At 39.9% G+C, this 19,943-nt stretch overlaps 1 protein-coding gene across 1 annotated transcript; it reads left to right on the top strand.

The window, feature by feature from the left end:
- The first annotated feature begins 44 nt into the window (after positions 1-44).
- Positions 45-18,574, top strand: MGME1 (mitochondrial genome maintenance exonuclease 1). The gene is made up of 5 exons (XM_041732644.1): positions 45-237; positions 853-1,429; positions 5,496-5,712; positions 16,744-16,876; positions 17,451-18,574. The coding sequence occupies exons 2-5, from the start codon at positions 919-921 to the stop codon at positions 17,622-17,624; spliced, it is 1,035 nt and encodes a 344-aa protein (XP_041588578.1). The 5' UTR covers positions 45-237; positions 853-918; the 3' UTR covers positions 17,625-18,574.
- The last annotated feature ends 1,369 nt before the right edge of the window (positions 18,575-19,943 follow it).

Below are 19,943 nucleotides of genomic sequence, written 5' to 3' on the forward strand. Positions count from 1 at the left end.
GCGATTTGGAGGAGCCCGCGCGAACGCTCGAGGGGAGGGACTCCCCAAGGATCGCGGGAGCGTCTCCAGTGGTGAGGAAGAGGCCAGCGATGGGGCGTGAGCGCCGCAGCGCATGCCGGGATCGCCGCCCCTTAGGCGGGGCCTAACTCGAGCTCAGAGCGCGGGACCGAGGAAAGGACGGGTCCCGGGAGGGCTGTCGGCGCTCTGGAAGTCGAGTGAAGTGTGGTGGCTTTTGAGGTACCTCCCCGGGCCGTGAGCGGTCTCTTCCCCAAGCCTGACTTCCACACGAGGGGCCCGGCCGTCCTGCCCCGCCGCGCTTCTGCACGCAGGGCGGAGCGGGAGGCCCCTCTGACCCCCTTCCCCCGCTCCTTCCTGGGGCGGCCCTTCTGGAGCTCAGTTCCCGCGACTGTAACACGGTGACGGCGCGGCCCTCGTCGAGCCCCCCGCCTAGGCGGACTGAACACCGGGGACGTCTGGCCCCGAGCTGTGCTAGCTCACGTTCAGCAAGTGCTGGTTCTTCCGGCTCTTTTTTTTTTTTTTTAACTTATTTATGATAGTCACAGAGAGAGACAGGAGACAGAGGCAGGCTCCATGCACCGGGAGCCCGACGTGGGACTCGATCCCGAGTCTCCAGGATCAGGCCCTGGGCCAAAGGCAGGCGCCAAACCGCTGCGCCACCCAGGGATCCCTCTTCGGGCTCTTAAAGAGAGTTTTGCTTTGGAAATAGCTTTGTCCAAACATGTCGAAAAATGTTGATGGAATGCAGTGGAAGGCACCTTGTCCTGATGCGGCTACATTTTCGCCGTTCACATATTTAATACATCTGGTATCTAATATTTTTCTCTTTCATAGGACTGCAAAACTAAAACGCCTTCGATGTTGCAAGTAGATTAGAGGGAAGTGAGAAAGCTTCTAAAGATGAAGGCGTTTCAGACCATCTGCAGGCAGCTCAGAAGCTCAAGGAGGTTTTCTCTAGAACCAACCGCCCATGTGGATTTCTCCACTTCTTCTTGCGCGTGTAGCCGAAAGAAAAAGGTGAGCGCTTACCAGGAAGTGGACCAAGGAAAGTACTCCGATTTAGTACAGTCTGTCTTGTCCTCCAGAGGCCTCGCTCAGACTCCAGAATCCTTGTTTGAGGAAGATAATTTACTGTATGGCCCTGTGAGTAAGTGTAAGCCCCCAAAGCAAGATGAGAAAGCAAGAGTTCCAGGAAACTGGTGTCCTCTCTTCAACCCAGAGAGAATAAAGCTAAATGCAACAAGTACTCCTACAATTCCTTTGAAAATCCCTCTGCAAAGAAATATGATACCAAGTGTGACCAAGATCCTTCAGCAGACCATGACATCGGAACAGATTTTCTACTTGGAGAGGTGGAAAAAGCGGATGATTCTGGAACTGGGAGAAGATGGCTTTGAAGAATATTCCTCAAGTAATTTTCTCAGTCCTGGTTCTATATAGTTACTGTGTTTTCTAGAATATAGAGCACCAGTGTCAAAAGAGTAAGGGTGTTTTTTGACCTGAACCAGTGAGGCGCTTTCAAATGATAATTAGCATTAAGTAGCACTCTGTGCATATTAACTAAAACCTCATGAAAGCCCTATAGGTATACTATTCTCATTTCACAGATGAAACCGAAACACGGCGAGCAAGTAATTTGGCCAAATGATGTAGAAAATCCTTTTATGAACTGCAAACTTAAATATTAGAGCTGCTTGTTTTCTTTAAGGAAAAGAATCAATCACCTGATAATGGAATTCTACTCGTTTGCCAGGCATTCTAGTCAGAAGGTAGTAAATACCCCTTGCTCTACTTATCCTCATTGACATGTAAATTTAAACACTAGCGATAAATCGGAACACATGATTTGTATTTAGATTTTGGTAAATTGAGATAATCTGATGCTCTTGATTAGTAACAATAAACTTCAGCTTTCAACTCCTAATTTACTAACTTGTTAGGCAAGGAGAATAGTTTCCTTTAAACAGGTTCCATTCAAAAACAAGGTGAAAGACCGTTGGTACAAGTGAATTAGCTGGTCCCACTCAGGATTATATGGTTGTCTTTTGTTAAAGCTAGGTTTTACATTGATCAATCCGTAGCCCCATGCTTCTCAGCAGTACGTATACCCCTAGTGGTTTGTACAGAGCACTTTTAATTTTAAGAGAAATGCACTAAAAAAAAAAGAGAGAGAAATGCACTTATCTTATACCATCTTAGAAAAAACTGTGGGTAATACAGTAAATGTGTGGTCACGTGTTTTAAGTATTTATGTAGACAGCACCTGGATATGGCAAAAAATGGTCAAGGTCCGAACATTCCTCAGCTGTGAGGAGGGAGGAATCTATGCAGGAGCTAACTGCCTTTAGGTGTTAAGTAGCAACCATTAAGCTTTCTAAACAACATGAAATGAAATCTTTTAATGGCATCTCACATTTTTTATTTGTACCTCTAGGACTTAGAATTGACATTGGTTCCTCATGGGAAGTTGTTTTTGAATTTCCTTAAAGCTGGGTTATCAAAACTTGTGGAATCCTGAGATCACGGAGAAGAAAAGTAAAGGCAGAAACCTACTTAGGACTTTGGGAACCTAGGACTTGTATGTAGCCCGTGGCACAAAGCAGAAAAGTACTCTGGAGGCCCCCTTGATATAGAGAAAGTTTCTTTTGGGAAGGTGAAGGTGCTCCACTATCCCAAGCAGAGAGAAAACTGGTTGTTTTCCATATAATCAACTTTGTTGATCTCGATGATTTCTCTGATGTGTTTCTCAGTTAACTCAAGATCAATTTTAAGAAATGGGCAGAATCACTTTTCCCCCCTGTAAGAGGCAGTCATAGGAAGATTAGTATCATGCTCTTCCCCAAACGATAAAAAAGGGAAAAAAAAGAAAAACCATGTCACAATCCACTAAATTGATGAATAGGTCAGAAGAGACAGGTTTCAAAATACTGTATTGATAAATTCCTGTCCTCCTGCTCTCCCCAAAGGCTAGATAGAGCATAGAGATGTGCCCAGAGCTGGCATTCTCGAAACATTTAGTCAATATCACAAGCATCAGCTTACCTTTTGAAGATTGCCAAGAATAAGAAAGTCTGACTTGGATTTTATATTTAAGTGTTGATCATAGTGGAAAAGGCTTGGGTTTATTTTTTGTTTTTTACTGCAGTGACTTTTTAATCTTGAAATATTATCCATCATGCCAGTTTATCAGAATCTTGGAGATTAATGGAATATTTTTTTATGCACTTTATAATGCTGGGACTGGAAAACATTTCACTTTCATTCCTTTTATTGAATGAGTATTCTGACTTGATGCTATCTGCAATAAATCTTGTGCCTTTTAAATTTTACTTTGATAAATTCAGTTATATTTAATGTTCTGAGCCTTACAATCTCGCAGATCCTATAATCTAGATTCCAATGTTTGTTGCCTCTTATATGTGAAGGACCCAGCCAAGGGTTAAGCCTGCAGTGGAGAATGAATTGTTTTTTACTTGGCATTAGATAAAGCAGTTTGTTTTCTTCCTGTTTTGACTATATTTGTGTTCTGCTTCATTAAGCTAGTTTATAGATGAATACTGTACTTTTACTTAGGTTTTAATTCCATCTGTCTTAAATTTTTTGTAGGCCTTTCATGTGCTAATAATCCAATTGAGCCAGGTAAATTTGGAGTGTAATAATTCAGTTCTTTAGCTGAATTTCATTTAAGTCCACAAGAAATTTCCCAGAAGTGATTCCAATTTTTTGCCAGTGGTAGAAGAACTGACCTTTCAAAATATTGGTAAAATAGTATTTGACAAATGTAATGTGCTTGAAATTACCCGATTAGATGAGATTTTCCTTATTTTCTGGGGGTCTTTTTCCCTACATGAATATTTCCTACTCTGCTTCTGTGTGTATGTAAATGATGGTCCCTAATTTTGCCATCCTCACTCTGCTGTATGATGAACTGGAATTGAACATGGTCTCTATTGCCAGGCTGCTAGTCTACCTTTTTTGCTTTCGGGCAAATTAAGAATATTGTGTGGGCCTCACTCATTAAACTGGGAGTAATGATTCTTATCTTGCTGGATTGTTGTGTTTGAAAGTTAAATAATATTTTGAAAGCGCCAAGATCACTGTTTAGCACAGTGCCTCCTCTTTGTTTCCTTCCCTTTTCAAGGGTGAAGTGAATATGTAGAATTTCTTGGATTTGTTTGTGTTGTCTTCAGAGTGAGGATATACAGATATCAAATCATTTTGTTGTATACCTGAAATAAATACAATCTCATGTCAGTTATACATTTTTTTTTTTTAAAGATTTTATTTATTCAAGAGAGACACAGAGAGACAGAGGCAGAGACATAGGCAGAGAGAGAAGCAGGCTCCATGCAGGAAGCCCGATGTGGAACTTGATCCTGGGACTCCAGGATCACACCCTGAGCCAAAGGCAGACGCTCAACTGCAGAGCCACCCAGGGATCGCTCAAAAAAAATTTTTAAGCATATGAGGAAAAATTTCAGGACAGAGCTACTGTTTAAGCTGTTCTAGTCCCCTCGAAAAGTACAGAGGAGTGTTACATATTTCCTCTCCTTGCCCCCAAGTCCCAAAACATCCAATTTGTTTTTAATTTGTATAAGCCTTGATTTTCATTCCTTGTCTATTAGTAAAAAGATTCTCTCTACCTATGTTCATTAATTCAGTGTTAGTCATAAAAAGAACTGTGAACAGAAGCCCTGTTCCTTCTTTCTAATAATTATCATAACTAGTTAAGTTACTAAAATGGATACTTAAATTCATAGTACCATACATTACGTGTGGTCTTGTTATCCCCAGATCTTCAACTGTAGCTTTGGCCTAATTCTACTAGAAATTCTTCATTTTAACTTAATTTTTTTATTCAAACCATTTTAATCCCTTTGGTTTTCTTTTTTTCTTTTTTTTTTTTTAAGATTTTATTTATTAATGAGACACAGAGAGAGATTGGCAGAGATATAGGCAGAGGGAGAAGCAGGCACCATGCAGGGAGTCGGATGTGGGACTCCATCCCCGGTCTCCAGGATCACACACTGGGCTGAAGGCGGCGCTAAACCGCTGAGCCACCCGGGCTGCCCTCCCTTTGATTTTCAAAGTGCATTCTTAGACTTCACAAGAGGCTAAAATGTGGTATCTTAGCAGTTATCACTTAAAGATAATTTATGGAGGCAGCCCGGGTGGCTCAGCGGTTTAGCACCGCCTTCAGCCCAGGGCCTGATCCTGGAGACCCAGGATCGAGTCCCACATCAGGCTCCCTGCATGGAGCCTGCTTCTTTCTCCCTCTGCCTGTCTCTCTCTCTCTTTCTTTCTCCCGCTGTGTCTCTCATGAATAAAAAAAAAAAAAACTTTAAAAAAAAAAACCTAAACATCTAAAAAAAGATAATTTATATAATTTCTAATTTTATTGTTCAGAGGGTTTTAAGTATTTGTTTTTTAGTACTAGCTTTTTGTTTGTTTTTCTTTTTCCCCTGATTTCTTTTCAGACATATTTTTACAAGGGAAACGGTTCCATAAAGCCTTGGAAAGCATACTTTCACCCCAAGGGGACTTGAAAGAGAGAGATGAGAATCTTGAATGTGGATATGTTGAAAGTGTCCAGCATATTCTGAAAGATGTCAGTGGAGTGCGAGCTCTGGAAAGCGCTGTTCAACATGAGACCTTAAAATATGTGGGTCTACTGGACTGTGTGGCTGAGTATCAGTAAGTATCAGAATTTTTTTTCCATCAAAGTGTGGAGATAAATTAATGCAGGTAGGACAGATGATGCCTGTCAAACAGTATTTTTTCTTCTAACCTGCTGTTTCAAGATATAGCCATGTGAAATAACATATGTGATACTATAAAAGAATTGGGTATGGGGCAGGAGGTAAAGACAGATACAGGAGGAAGAGCCTCATAATTCTTGTAAATCTGTGTTCCAAAATCAAAGTGTGTGTATGGTGGAGAAAAGGTATAATTTTTCAATATCCAGCATGTTCCTCCTCCCCTAACCCCAAGCAAGCTACCAACCACTAGATCCAATTTGCTGGGGCACCTGGGTGGCACAGTCAGTTAAGTGTCCAATTCTTGGTTTTACAGGAGGGGCAGGTGCTTAGGTCCTGTTCTCAGGGTCATGAGATCGAGTGCTGTATTGGGCTCTGTGCTAAGTGTTGAATCTAGTTAAAACTCTCTCCCCCTCTCTCTGCTCTCCCATGTACTTGTATGCACACACTGTCTCTCTCTCTCTCAAATAATTCTTAAAGATCCCATTTGATTTCTGCATTCTCTTTCCCATTTCCCTAAAAATAGCACCTTGATCTGTTAGCCCTGAAAATCATTTCTTTCCCTGGCTTCCATGCAGCGTTTGCTGTGCATAGGAACTCTGAGCTTACTTAAGCTTCCTGTGGTTTGTAAATTGCTGCTGTGTTACTATTTTTCCCACATACTCCAGATTCCGAAAAAAGGATGTAAGCCACACACCATGATAGGTTAAAAACCTGTGAATGTAACTCTTGGAACTCCAGTTAAAATTTAAACTAAAACAAATTGACAGAATATGTATGCATTAATCTAGAAACTGTTCAAGCCCCCTAACAGTTTTGTGCCATAGCTGCCTCATATCTGAAGAACTCTATGTGCCTAGAAATTCAATAAGCTATTTTTAGTTGCCCTGTAACCAAGGTGGCCATACCATCCGTTCTACCCAAGGCCTACAAGAAGTTTGTGACACCAGACACTTCACACAGTGCTGTCCACAGTACCAATGTTTGTTTTCTGCTTTTTTTTTTTTTTTTTTTTTTTTTTTTTTTTTTAAATTCATGAGAGACACAGAGAGAGAGAGGAGGCAGAGATACAGGCAGTGAGAGAAGCAGGCTCCATGCAGGGAGCCCGACGTGGGACTTAATCCCGAGTCTCCAGGATCACATCCTGGGCCAAAAGCAGGCCCTAAACCGCTGAGCCATCCAGGGGTCCCTGTTTTCTGCTCTTTAAGTGGAAAGCATCAACACTGAAAATATGAACATTAAACATTTTAAAAAGTAAGGTTTCAGAAATTTTAAAAACATTTTTAACAGATAACATGTGTTTAGTTAATCCAAGCAATTAAGTCTCCCATCTCTAACTTTTCTTTAAAAAAGATTTTTAATGTGGCATTAAATTTATCATAAACTTCACCATTTTTAAGTATATAGTTGAGTATCATTAAATACATTCATAATGTTGTACACCATCAACACCATCCATCTCCAGGACATTTCATCTTCTAAAACTGAAATTCTGTGCCCATTAAACAGTAATCACTGTATTCTTCCTCTACTTCCAGTCCCTGGCAACCACCATTCTATTTTCTGTCACTATGACTCTTTATACCTCATGTGGGTGGAATCAAAATATTTGCCTTTTTGTGACTGACTTATCTTTATCCTGGCTTTTGATGCATAATTTTTAAAATTTTTGCCTGTAAGCCAGTTTGTCTATTTTTTTGTTGCCTGTGCCTTTGGTGTCCTATCTAGTAAAGAGGAGGCAGAGACACAGGAGGAGGGTAAGCCAGTTTGTCTATTTTTTTGTTGCCTGTGCCTTTGGTGTCCTATCTAGTAAAGAGGAGGCAGAGACACAGGAGGAGGGAGAAGCAGGCTCCATGCCAGGAGCCCGACGCGGAACTCGATCCCGGGACTCCAGGATCGCGCCCTGGGCCAAAGGCAGGTGCCAAACCGCTGAGCCACCCAGGGATCCCCATTTAGGTCTTTAATTTCTTTCAGCGATGATTTGAAGTTTTAATTGTATAAGTTTCAGGATCCTTGATTAATTCCCAAGTATTTTATTCTTTTTGATGTTATTATATGGAATTGTTTTTGTAATTTCCTTTCCAGATTGTTCATTGTTTATGTATAGAAATGTAGTTGACTTTGTATCCTGCTACTTTGCAGAATTTATATAGTCCTACCAGTTTTTGTGTGGATTCTTTAGAGTTTTTAACATAAAAGATCATATCGTCTGTGAACAGAGATAGTTTTGCTTCTTCCTTTCCAATTTGGATGCTTTTTTATTTCTTTGTCTTGCCTAATTGCTCTGGCTAGAACATCCAGATGCTGTTGAATAGAAGCAGTGAAAGCAGACAGTGTTGCCTTGTTCTTGATCTTAGAGGAAAACCTTCCAGTCTTTCGTCGTGGAGTATGATATTTGCTGTGGGCTTTTTATATAGGGTTTTTATTATGTTTAGGTACTTTTTTTCCTAATCCCTAGCTTGTTGAGTATTTTTTTCATAAAGGGAATTTCATTTTGTCAGATGGTTTTTCTTCATCAATAAAGATGATTATTTGGTTTTCTTCATTCTGTTAGTAAGGTATATATCACATTGGTTGATTTTTGTGTGTTGAACCATGTTTGCATTCCAGGAATAAAGTTCACTTTATCATGGTGTATAATTCTTTTAATATGTTGCTGAATTTGATTTGCTAGTATTTTGTTGAAGATTTTTTTATCAATGTTCATAAAGATTAGTATTCTGTAGTTGTCTTGTAGTGCCTTTTTTTAAAAAGATTTTATTTGTTTGTTTGCTTGTTTGTTTGTTTGATAGAGAGAAGGAGAGAGAACAAGTGAGAGAGCACAAGCAGGGGGAGTGGCAGAGGGAGAGGGAGAAGCAGGCTCCCCGCTGACCAGGGAGCCCTGCTGCGGGACTCAATCCCAGAACCCTGAGATCATGACCTGAGCTGGAGCAGATACTTAACCAAGTGAGCCACCCAGGTGCCCCTCTTGTAGCATCTTTGTCTGGATTTGGTTTCAATCTATGCTGGATTCATAGAATGAGTAAGAATGCCCTCCTTTTCAATTTTTTCAGAAAAGTTTTAGCATTGTTATTAGTTATATCAATGTTTGGTGGGGTTCCCCCATAAAGTCATCAGTCTAGAGCTTTTACTTGCCAGGAGATTTTTGATTAATGATGACATCTCCTTTCTAATTACAGAGCTGTTCAGATATTCTATTCTTCATGATTTAATTCTGGTAGGTTTTGTGTTTCTAGGAATTTATTTCATTTAGGTTATCCAACCTGTTGGCATATGATTTTTCATAGTGCTCTCATCCTTTCTATTTCTGTAGAATTTGTAATAATGTCCCAGTGTCATTTCTGATTTATGTAATTTGAGTCTTCTTTTTTCTAAGTCCATCTAGGTAAAGGGTTGTCAATTTTGTTGATCTTTCCAAAAAAACAGTGTTTAGTTTCGTTGGTTTTTTTTTTTTTTTTCCTATCGGTTTTCTCTTCTGAATTTCATTTGTCTCTTCTCTCATCTCTTTTAATTTTTTTTTTTCTCATCTCTTTTATTTCTATTCTACATGCTTTGGATTTACTTCTTTTTGTTTGTTTTGGTTTTTTTGTTCCTTAAGTTGTAAGGTTAAGATGTCGAATTGATTCTTCCTTGCTTCTTAATGTATTTATTCCTATAAAGCTGCCCTAATACTGTTTTCACTGTGTCCCATAAGTTTTGGTGTGCTGTGTTTTCATTTTTGCTCACCTCCAGGTATCTTCTAGTTTTCCCTGTGATTTCTTCTTTGGTTGATTTTGTTAATTTTCACAAATTTTTTTTTTTTTCCAGTTTTACATCTTTTATTAATTTCTGACTTCATCTTGTGATTAGAGAAGATACTTTGTGTGGTATCTTTTTAAATATATTGAAACTTAATTTATGGCCTAATGTATGGTTTGTCCTGGAAAGTGTCCTGTGTCTACTTGAAAAGATGTGCATTCTGTTGTTGGGTAGAAAGAACTATATGACCATTAGATCTAGTTGGCTTATTGTGTTGTTTTAAGTCCTTTATTTCCTTACTTACCTTCTGTCTGGTTCTATCCATTATTGAAAATAGGTATTAAAATCTCCAACTATTATTATAGAACTGTATTTCTGGGGCACCTGGCTGACTCATTCAGAAGAGCATGTGACTCTTGATCTTGGAGTTGGAGTTAGAGTCCCATGTTAGATGTAGAGATTACTTAAATAAAAATAAAGTTTAAAAAAAACCTATTTCTCCCTTCAATTTTGACGGTTTTGCTTCATATATTTTGCTAGTCTGCTACTAGGTGCATAAATGTCTATAATTGTTATATCTTTTTGATGTAGTGAACCTTTTTATTAAATATAATGTCTTTTTGCCTCATCTTTTTTTATTTAAAGACTGTTTTGTCTGCTGTTAGAGCCATCTTTGCTTTCTTCCAGTTACCATTTGCACAGAATATTTTCTCTTTTTACATTCACCGTATTTGTGTCTCTTGTAGACAGCATGTAGTTGTTGAATCGTGTGTTTTATCCATTCTGCCAATCTCTATCTTTTGATTGAAGAGTTTAATCTATTATGTTTAAAGTAGTTAGTGATAAGGAGAGACTTCTGTCATTTTGTTATTTGTTTTCTATAGGCATTCTAGCTCTTTTGTCTCATTTCCTGTATGTTACTGTCTTCTTTTGTGTTTTGTTTCCCTTTTTGTAGTGAAACATTTCAATTCTTTTCTCATTCCCTTTATGTATATTCTGTAATATATTCCTTGTGATTACCATAGGGATTACATTTAACATCCTAGTTATAATGCTGTAATTTGAATTTGTACCAACTTAACTTTGACATACAAAAACTCCTTTAACAGCTTTGTCCCTATCCCTTTCAATTATTGATGTTACAAAATTGTCTTTATATATTATGTGCCCCAAAACATAAACTAATAATTTTTTTAGGCTTCTTAATCTCTTATATTATGTAGAAAACAAACCACTGATCCTCCACTCACCCATCCCCTTCCTCTCATTGCCAGCAACAGAATACTACTGGTAGGATAAGGTTAAAAGTTAGAAAGGGAGTCGGTATGTCTTCAAAAGTACTTTGGAACATGTCTAACTCAGGGTCTTGCAAAAGTGGCAAGAATTTGCCTGGTGGATCCAATAGAATGTGTAGTATTATGGATATACAAGTGTAAGGAAATGGACTGGAGCAACTGAGACAAAAAAAAAAAAAAACTTGGAGCATAAATGAGAACTAGCTCTGATGGGGCAGGAAATGATGCAGAGACTCAAGTCAGAGGAGCTCCAATTTCAGCAGCAATAGCTGATACTCCAGCTGGAGTTGAAAGTGCAAGAAAAAGCCTAGGAGAACTGCAGAGAGCTCAAGAACAATTAGAGAAGGAGATGAATGGGGCACCTGGCTGGCTCAGTTGGTTAAACGCCTGCCTTTGACTCAGGTTATGATCCCAAAGTCCTGGGATTGAGCCCCACATCAGGCTCCCTGCTCCACATCCCTGTCTGCTTCTCCCTCTCCCTCCACCCCTACCCATTCCCACACTCTTACATACTCTCTGTCTCAAAAAAACAAATAAAATCTTCAACAAAGAAAGGAGGAGATAGGGGATCCCTGGGTGGCGCAGCAGTTTGGCGCCTGCCTTTGGCCCAGGGCGCGATCTTGGAGACCCGGGATCGAATCCCATGTCGGGCTCCCGGTGCATGGAGCCTGCTTCTCCCTCTGCCTATGTCTCTGCCTCTCTCTCTCTCTCTGTGTGATTATCATAAAAAATAAAATTTAAAAAAAAAAAAGAAAGGAGGAGATAAGAATGAGTATAGAAAATAAGAGCTAGAGTACCTGGGTAGCTCAGTGGTTGAACATCTGCCTTGGGTTCAGGTTGTGATCCTGGGGTCCTAGGATCGAGTCCCACCCACATTGGGCTTCTTGCAAGGAGCCTGCTTCTCCCTATGCCTATGTCTCTGCCTCTCTCTCTGTGTGTCTCATGAAAAAATAAATAAAATCTTAAAAAAAAAAAAAAAAAAAGAGCTAAGGTGTTTCCCATAGAGAGATATAGCAGCAGAGTCTGGCCAAACACTAGTTGAAATTTGTGATATGGGGCAGCTCACTTGAGCAGAGTGGAAGAACATGATGAACCAGTGCTATCTGATGTTTCATTAAACACTGATCAAGATTTGTATGATCAACCAACCTAAGAGTAATAAATTTTTCTCCATGTTTCAAGTTTAAAAAGAAACTGTAGAAAATAAAAAGTAGAGTTAACAAATCATTGTTAGGGCAGCCTGGGTGGCTTAGCGGTTTAGTGCCGCCTTCGGCCCAGGGCATGATCCTGGAGACCCAGGATTGAGTCCCATGTTGGGCTCCCTGCGTGGAGCCTGCTTCTCCCTCTGCCTGTTATCTCTGCCTCTCTCTCTGCCTGTGTCTCTGCCTCTCTCTCTCTCCTCTCTGTGTTTCTTATGAATTAATAAATAAAATCTTTAAAAAAAAATCGTTACAATAATACTCGCTTTTATATTTGTCCATATATTTACGTTTATTGAGGTCTTTGGGCATCTTTAAGACTAAAAAGGTCTTTTTCTAGTAGATCTATCACATCTTTTTCAGGGACAATCTCTGTTGATTTATCTTTTTTCCTTTGAATGGGACATACTTTCCTGTTTCTTTGTATGCCTTGTGATTTTTGTTGTTGAAAACTGGCTATTTGGGATGCCTGGGTGACTCAGTGGTTGAACATCTGCCTTCGGCTCAGGGTGGTCCCAGGGCCCTGGGATTGGGTCCCACATCAGGCTCTCTATGGAGCCTGCTTCTCCTTCTGTCTGTATCTCTGTCTTTCTCTGTGTTTCTCATGAATAAATATATAAATTTTAATAAAAAAAAACCCTGGATATTTGAATCTAATATGTAACTCTGGAAATCGGGTTCTAGCTCTACCCTACGGTTTGCTGGATTTTGTTCATTGTTTTTGTTCGGGGTTTTATTATTCTTGTAGGCTATCTCAGTGCTAAGGATCAGCCTGAGATATAAGCGTAAGGTCTTCTCAGGTCTTTTTTGAGCCTGTGCCTTTCCCTGGACATGCATAGACACTTTCTGATTTTCCCCATATATGCAGTTTTGTTTTTTTTTTTAAGATTTTATTTATTCACGAGAGACACACAGAGAGAGAGGCAGAGACATAGGCAGAGGGAAGAGAAGCAGGCTCCATGCAGGGAGCCCAATATGGGACTTGATCCCGGGACTCTGGGATCATACCCTGAGCCAAAGGCAGACGCTCAACCACTGAGCCACCCAGGGGTCCCTGTGCAGTTGCTTTTGGATGTTGTAGTCTTTAGTATCTAATTCCCAATAGAAGAAGAAGAGAGAAGAAGAGAAAAATGAAGGGTTAGGGAAAAAATGGGCATTGGTCCTTTAAATCTTCTGGAAGTCATTCAGCTGGAGGAAGAGGGGCTTGCTGCAGTGAGTGGAGGTACGGTAACAGTGGCCACCCTGCTCTGGTCTACTCTCTGTGAACAGAAACATCAATCAGTGATGAGCGCACAGATCCTTGACATTTGAAGAATGGGGTCCTTTTTGTCCACTCTCCTTCCCACAAGTTGTGTGCATGCTGCTCCAGGATCGTGTGCAGAGCTACCAGCCCCATGAGAAGGGGTGGGGAGATGGGTAGCTATTAAGAGCCGAAATTGACCAAAATTAACCACAGTTTACAATCCAAACCTTCAATAGTCTCTAGATTTCCAATAATTATATCAGACATTCTGCCATTGCCATATTATTTAGGTGGACCTACAGATTTCTGGTGCTTCCTAACTCTTCCATCTTCCCAGAATCCTCCACTCCCACTCTGATTTTAAATTCTTGTGATCTTGGAGTACCTGGGTTGCTCAGTCAGTTAAGCATCCAACTCTTGATTTTGGCTTGGGTCTCGATCTCAGGGTTGTAAGATTGAGTGCTCCATGCCCAACATGGAGCCTGCTTAAGACTCTCTCTCTCTCCCCCTCACTCCCTCTCTCCTAAAAATAAAGTTCTTGTGATCCTTTTTTTTTTTTAAGATTTTATTTTAGTTATATATTTATTAGAGAGGAAGAGAGCACCCAAGCACATGAGTAGGGCAGAGGGAGAAACAGACTCCCCGCTGAGCAGAGAGCCCCATGCAGGCCTCATTCCCCAGATCCCAGGATCATGACTTGAGCCAAAGGCTGATGCTTAACTGACTGAGCCACCCAGGCACCCCAGTTCTTGTGATCCTGAGATATTTTATGACTGTATGTACAATCATTTGTCCCCACCCCCACTTACACAGAGTTCCAAACCCTGCTTTTTATCATTTTGAAAATATTTTAGAGGCCTTTCCTTATTAGTATATAGATTTCCAGTATCCTTTTCTCTTTTAATAATTTTCCATTACTCAAAATTAACAGCTATTAACAGTCACATTTGCTTCCATTTTTTTTTTTTTTAATATTGTAAATTAAGCTCACACACTTGTAACCATAACCACATCTTCCCTCCTCTCACAGTTCCCTGGCCAAAGACAATCACTGTGATAAGTTTGCTACTGTATCTTTTTAGGCTACTTCCTATACTACTAAATACACCCACAACACTATATAATGCATGCCCAACACATTGCCAATCTACTTTCTACATACACATACTACACTATAACACACATACACAAAATACCATGTATTGGTACCTGCATGTCTATGAGAGTCACAATATATAGACATTTCTCTGTGCATAGTATCACAAAGCTGGTAAGATACTGGGCTCTAGAGCCTGGCCGGCTGGGTTTGGTTTCTGACTTTTCAGCTTAGCCTTAGGCTAGTTAGCCTCTCTGTACTTTGTTCCTCTGTAAAATAAAACAAATAAAAGGACTTACCTCATTGAATTGTTACAAAGATTAAATGAGACATTCTCTGTATAGTACTTAAAATGCATACGATATACTCAACAAATGTTAGCCTGATGATTTTGACCTTGTCCTCTCTTTTTAACTGTTGTTTGGTATTCCTTTATATTAATGAGCCATATCCATTTCCCTTTTGGGAACATTCAGTTTATTTCTAGTTTTTCACAATTACAAACTGTAGCAGTGTTCATGGCTCCGTATATACAGTGTTGTGAGAGTTTTCTGTAGGCAAGTGCACTGGTTCATTTGTTGGTTTGTTTTGGTAGATGATATATATCTACCAAAATATATAGGGATCAGTTGGTCTGAAATAGGCCAGGATCGGAATACTTAAATTTCTCAGGCACTTGTCACTTGCACCCAGGGTATCAAACCATTGCTCTCTGTGCATACCTAAAAGGGAAATTGCTGGGTGATGAAAGGGTATGAGCACTTTAATTTTTCCCAGGTGTGAGTGTGCTGATTTGGGCACACCTTTAATGACACAGTGTTAAACACAATTTATTGACATTGTCAAGACTTCAGTGGTTTCGACTGCATTTGACTTAAGTTAGGCTGAGCATCTTTTCATTTTTATGAACTAAGTGCGATTTTAATTTGGGTTAATACTAAAATCTCTTTTCCACATTATTAAGTTCTGCAAGTTATAATATATTGCAAGAAACAGTGGTCCGTGTAAGAAATCTTTATTTTTAGGGTATTTTGATATATTTTAGGTTGAGAATTAAGAAGCGTCCTAGGGATACTGGGGCCTTCTCTTTATTTGCATAGATTGTAATTGTTTTGTAATATTGCAAAGTTTGACAAAGCCAATAAAACTACCTCTAGACCTGCACTGTCCAAGAGGGCACCCACTAGCCACATATGGCCATTAAATACTTGAGTGTGGCCAATCTAAAGTATGCCACATTTATAGCGTATAAATATACAAAATAGTTTTCAGTGCCTTAGTACAAAAAAGAATGTAAAGTATCCCATTAATAACTTTTTTACATTACATAATGAAACGATAATATTTTTGGTATGTTGGGTTAAATAAAATATTAAAATTTCACCTATTTTGATGTGATTACTAGAAAATTTGAAATAACATACATAGCTTGCATTTTCTTTCTTCTAGACAGTGCTACTCTAGGTTGACTTTATAAAATACCTTGCATAAGTTGTAATTCTAGAGCCAAGTTGATGGTGGGTAATGTGCATACTTTGTACAAAATATCCCTCTAAAATGGTTTTGAAATTGAATTTCATGAAAGCCAGAATGAACAGATAGTCACCAGTTATCAGTTTGCTCACCCTGTGATCCTTCTGATAGCTGCACTTCACAAGGATAAAATCCTACCAAGAGAGGGGTAGTGAAGAGGAATGTACTAGTTGCTTGACTTTTTTAGAAAGTGGCAGGAATTTTTTTATTTTCCCAATATCCTTCATAGTAAGACACCCTACCCTGTGTGTAAACTTTTAGGGCAAGGACCAGGTCTTCTTATTTGTATTTCTGCATATAATTGGTGCCTATTAAATGCTGATAGATTTGAATCTCAGCTTTGATTTCTGAGCAACAGAAATTCTGAAGCACCATGATGCTTTGTCCTTTGTGATGGGGACTCTGCTACTGGTCTATTGTGGTTCACCCCGATAGATATTTTAAATGAGATCAACTAAGATAGTGATAGACATAGTTTCAATTCCCATGTCAACTCTTAAAGGAAACAAGGCCATGGAGGTCCAAAGGAATTTTAAGACAAGTTTAGAAACTGGACTGTGGAAAAGTTCCTCAGCACTTCCACATGGCCATACCTGTAGTTCTCACCAGTGTACTTCAGGAAGCACTTCCCATCATACCCCTGACAGGCCCATTACTGACCTGAATATAGGGCTCAAAGGAACGAGAACATCACACTTCTCTAATCCTCAGAAGTAAAGCTCAGAAGAGCTGTCTTTTTGAAAAGTGGAGAAGAGAAGCAACAGTCATTCGGTGATAAGTAGTAAACCATACCTAACATGCTTAACCTATTAGAGTTTCTCAGTTTGAACTATTACCTATGAAGACTTCTTTGGTGTCTCTTTAGGGGCAAGCTGTGTGTGATTGATTGGAAGACATCGGAGAAACCGAAACCTTATATTCGAAATACATTTGACAACCCACTGCAGGTTGTGGCCTATATTGGTGCCATAAATAATGATGCCAACTACAGCTTTCAGGTCAGGACACTGAACCTCTACTTATGTAAAGCTTTGCTTGATGCTTATTTATGGCTACCTAACTCCTTGTGATTTTTTTTTTTAAGATTTATTTATTCATGAGAAACAGAGAGAGAGAGAAGCAGAGACACAGGCAGAGGGAGAAGCAGGATCCATGCAGGGAGCCTGAAGCGGGACTCGATCCTGGGTCTCCAGGATCACACCCTGGGCTGAAGGCAGCGCTAAACCGCTGAGCCACCGGGGCTGCCCACTCCTTGTGATTTTTATTGTTTGTGTCCCACTGCTTACTGTTCCTTGTCTTTCTACCACCTTAAAAAGCACTTCCCCCTGTTGTGAGCCTTCTGTCATTGCTAATAGTGCTTTAGTGTTTACAGTCCAATCTTCAATATCTTCCTTGTCATCTTATATATGTTCTTATATATCCTGGTGTCCCTTGTCATCAATCCCTCTTAGAAACAGTCAGGAGATATTACTGTAGATTGTTTTGTTCTGAGTTTGCCCCAGAGGAAGAAGGAAATGAACCTCAACTCTGATCCTACTATAAATATTGGAACTGCGCTGTGTTTCTTCCTAGGTTCAGTGTGGCTTAATTGTGGTGGCCTACAAAGATGGATCTCCTGCCCACCCACATTTCATGGACACTGAGCTCTGTTCCCAGTACTGGGCCAAGTGGCTTCTTCGACTAGAAGAATATACACAGAAGGAAAAGAACCAGAATATTCAGAAACCAGATCAGGGGACAGAGTGATGTTTGGGAAGCTCTATTGCTGTTTACTATAAAGATGCCACAGGATCTAAGAGCTACATAACACAAGTGGAAGCATTTGTTGAAATGTATTACAACTAAAAAGTTCGAAAGCCAGAAAAGTTTAGATCTTAAGGATTGGACTTGGGCACAGGAAAGAAGCACAAGTAGGCAATGTTTATCACTTACCTGGAAAAAGGCAAGCAGGCACTGGTGGCTCTGGGACTCCCCCTTAGAAGTTTCTGTATCCCAAGCAGGATGCTCAGTCCTTGAATTGAGATTGGAGGGTGGGAGGTTTGGCATGCAAGGAGTTCCCCAGGGCACCCCAGGAGGGAAGGGTCTGCACACCCCCAGGCTATGTGTAGAGGGAGAACATAGGCCTACTCTTTCTGTCAATGTGGTTTCCTAAAACTAGTTTTATATGTTGAAGTTTTCTATATATTTGGGGAAGGGGGGGGGAAGCTTTCATTTAACGTTTTTGAAAAAATTTATTTTTTTTTTCATATTTAATGTGATTCTTTAGCCTTAAGTAAACATCGTTCTCTGGAAAATGGAGCATTTTCACGTGGTTGACAATCCCCTTAGCATATCAGTAAATAACCCCCAAGAGTAGCCAGACCCCAGTTTTGAGATTCATAATTATGGATATTTTAGTAGCTCTATTCTGGTTTGAGTCCATGAGCCATGTACATAAAGTAAAAGTATCGTTTGTGAGATTCTTCAGCTAGGGGGAGCAATACTTTTTGTGTTTTTGGTAAGTAATAAAAAGTATTAGTTGTCACTGAGATGCCCACAATAAATCCCCACTATAGCTTTGGGGAAAGGCTCCCTGTTTTATGGAATGGGATAGCATTTAAGTTACAGTTGTGGTCTTAGAATACTAGGGTGCTACAATTAATTTTTTCTTTAATTAGCTATTATAAGAAATAAAATACAAGATGTGAGTAAAGTAATGAGGCTTTGGTTCTGTTTCTTTTTATTTGGATTTGTTACATATAGAGTGATCCCATAAACCTGGAAATTGTTTACATTTTGTATTTAGAAGTTGAGAATTCACAGTTTTGCCACTGGCCCAGGAGCATTGGTGTGTGTTCTACATAAGCACATACAAGAAGAAGGCATCCTGGGATCCCTGGGTGGCGCAGCGGTTTGGCGCCTGCCTTTGGCCCAGGGCGCGATCCTGGAGACCCGAGATCGAATCCCACGTCGGGCTTCCGGTGCATGGAGCCTGCTTCTCCCTCTGCCTATGTCTCTGCCTCTCTCTCTCTCTCTCTCTCTCTCTCTCTCTCTCTCTCTCTGTGTGACTATCATAAATAAATAAAAATTTAAAAAAAAAAAAAGATTCTCTCTCTCCTTTAAAAAAAAAAAAAAAGAAGAAGAAGAAGGCATCCTCCACCAGGGTCACCTGGCAAGGAGAGTTAAGGTTCAGATGGGAGGGAGGATTATGGGGGACCTTTTACTGACTGTACACCTCTGCATTCTCTTCAAGCAGCAGGTACTCATGTAGCCTGTAATTTCCAAAGTCAGAAATCAAGTGAGATCATTAAAAGTTGTAACAGCAGATTTTTCCACACTGCTTTTAATAAGCCTCCCTCCAGAATTTAGGAGACTAGGTTCCGCAAGACTGCATTTTAATACAGGTCTCTAGGGTTCATATAAATGCACCTTGGACCTGTCACTTTGTACCTACTCTTCCAAGCTAATGGCATGAGGAGTTCCACGTAAGACCCTCAGAGTCTGACCAGGCAGACAGGGTTGTATGAGACCAACCAGAGTTAATCCCTGGGCAGGCTTCTCAGAGACAGAAACACACCAGTTTCTCACTATAATCTTGACATTCCTTGGATCTCACCAATTAGAGAAATCTCAATCCTCTTAAGAGGGAAATGTCAATGAAAAGTTATTTTCCCTAGAAAGGCTTAGGAGGAGAAAGCCAAATCTGAGTTTCTAAGACAACTTTTCAAGAATTACCATGTATGTTACCAAATTGTGGGTACCACTTTTTCCCCCTAAGTGATAGGACATATTAAACTCCAGTGAAATGAAACAAGATTTATGATAAGGAGGGATTCTCTAAAATAATTTTTTTTAATTTTGAGAGAGAGCACAAGATGGAGGAAGCCAGAGGGGGAGGGAGAAGCCGACTCCCCACTGAGCATGGAGCCTAACGTGGAGTTCGAACCTAGGAATCCAAGATCATGACCTGAGCCAAAGTCAGATGCTTAACTGAGCCACCCAGATGCCTCCAAAAATTTTTTAAAAGGAGGTAGAAATTGCTTTTGTGGAGGAGGCTCCCTCATAGTATAGGACATAGTATTACCA

This window comes from Vulpes lagopus, chromosome 18 (genome assembly GCF_018345385.1).
Source record: "Vulpes lagopus strain Blue_001 chromosome 18, ASM1834538v1, whole genome shotgun sequence".
NCBI lineage: Eukaryota > Metazoa > Chordata > Mammalia > Carnivora > Canidae > Vulpes > Vulpes lagopus.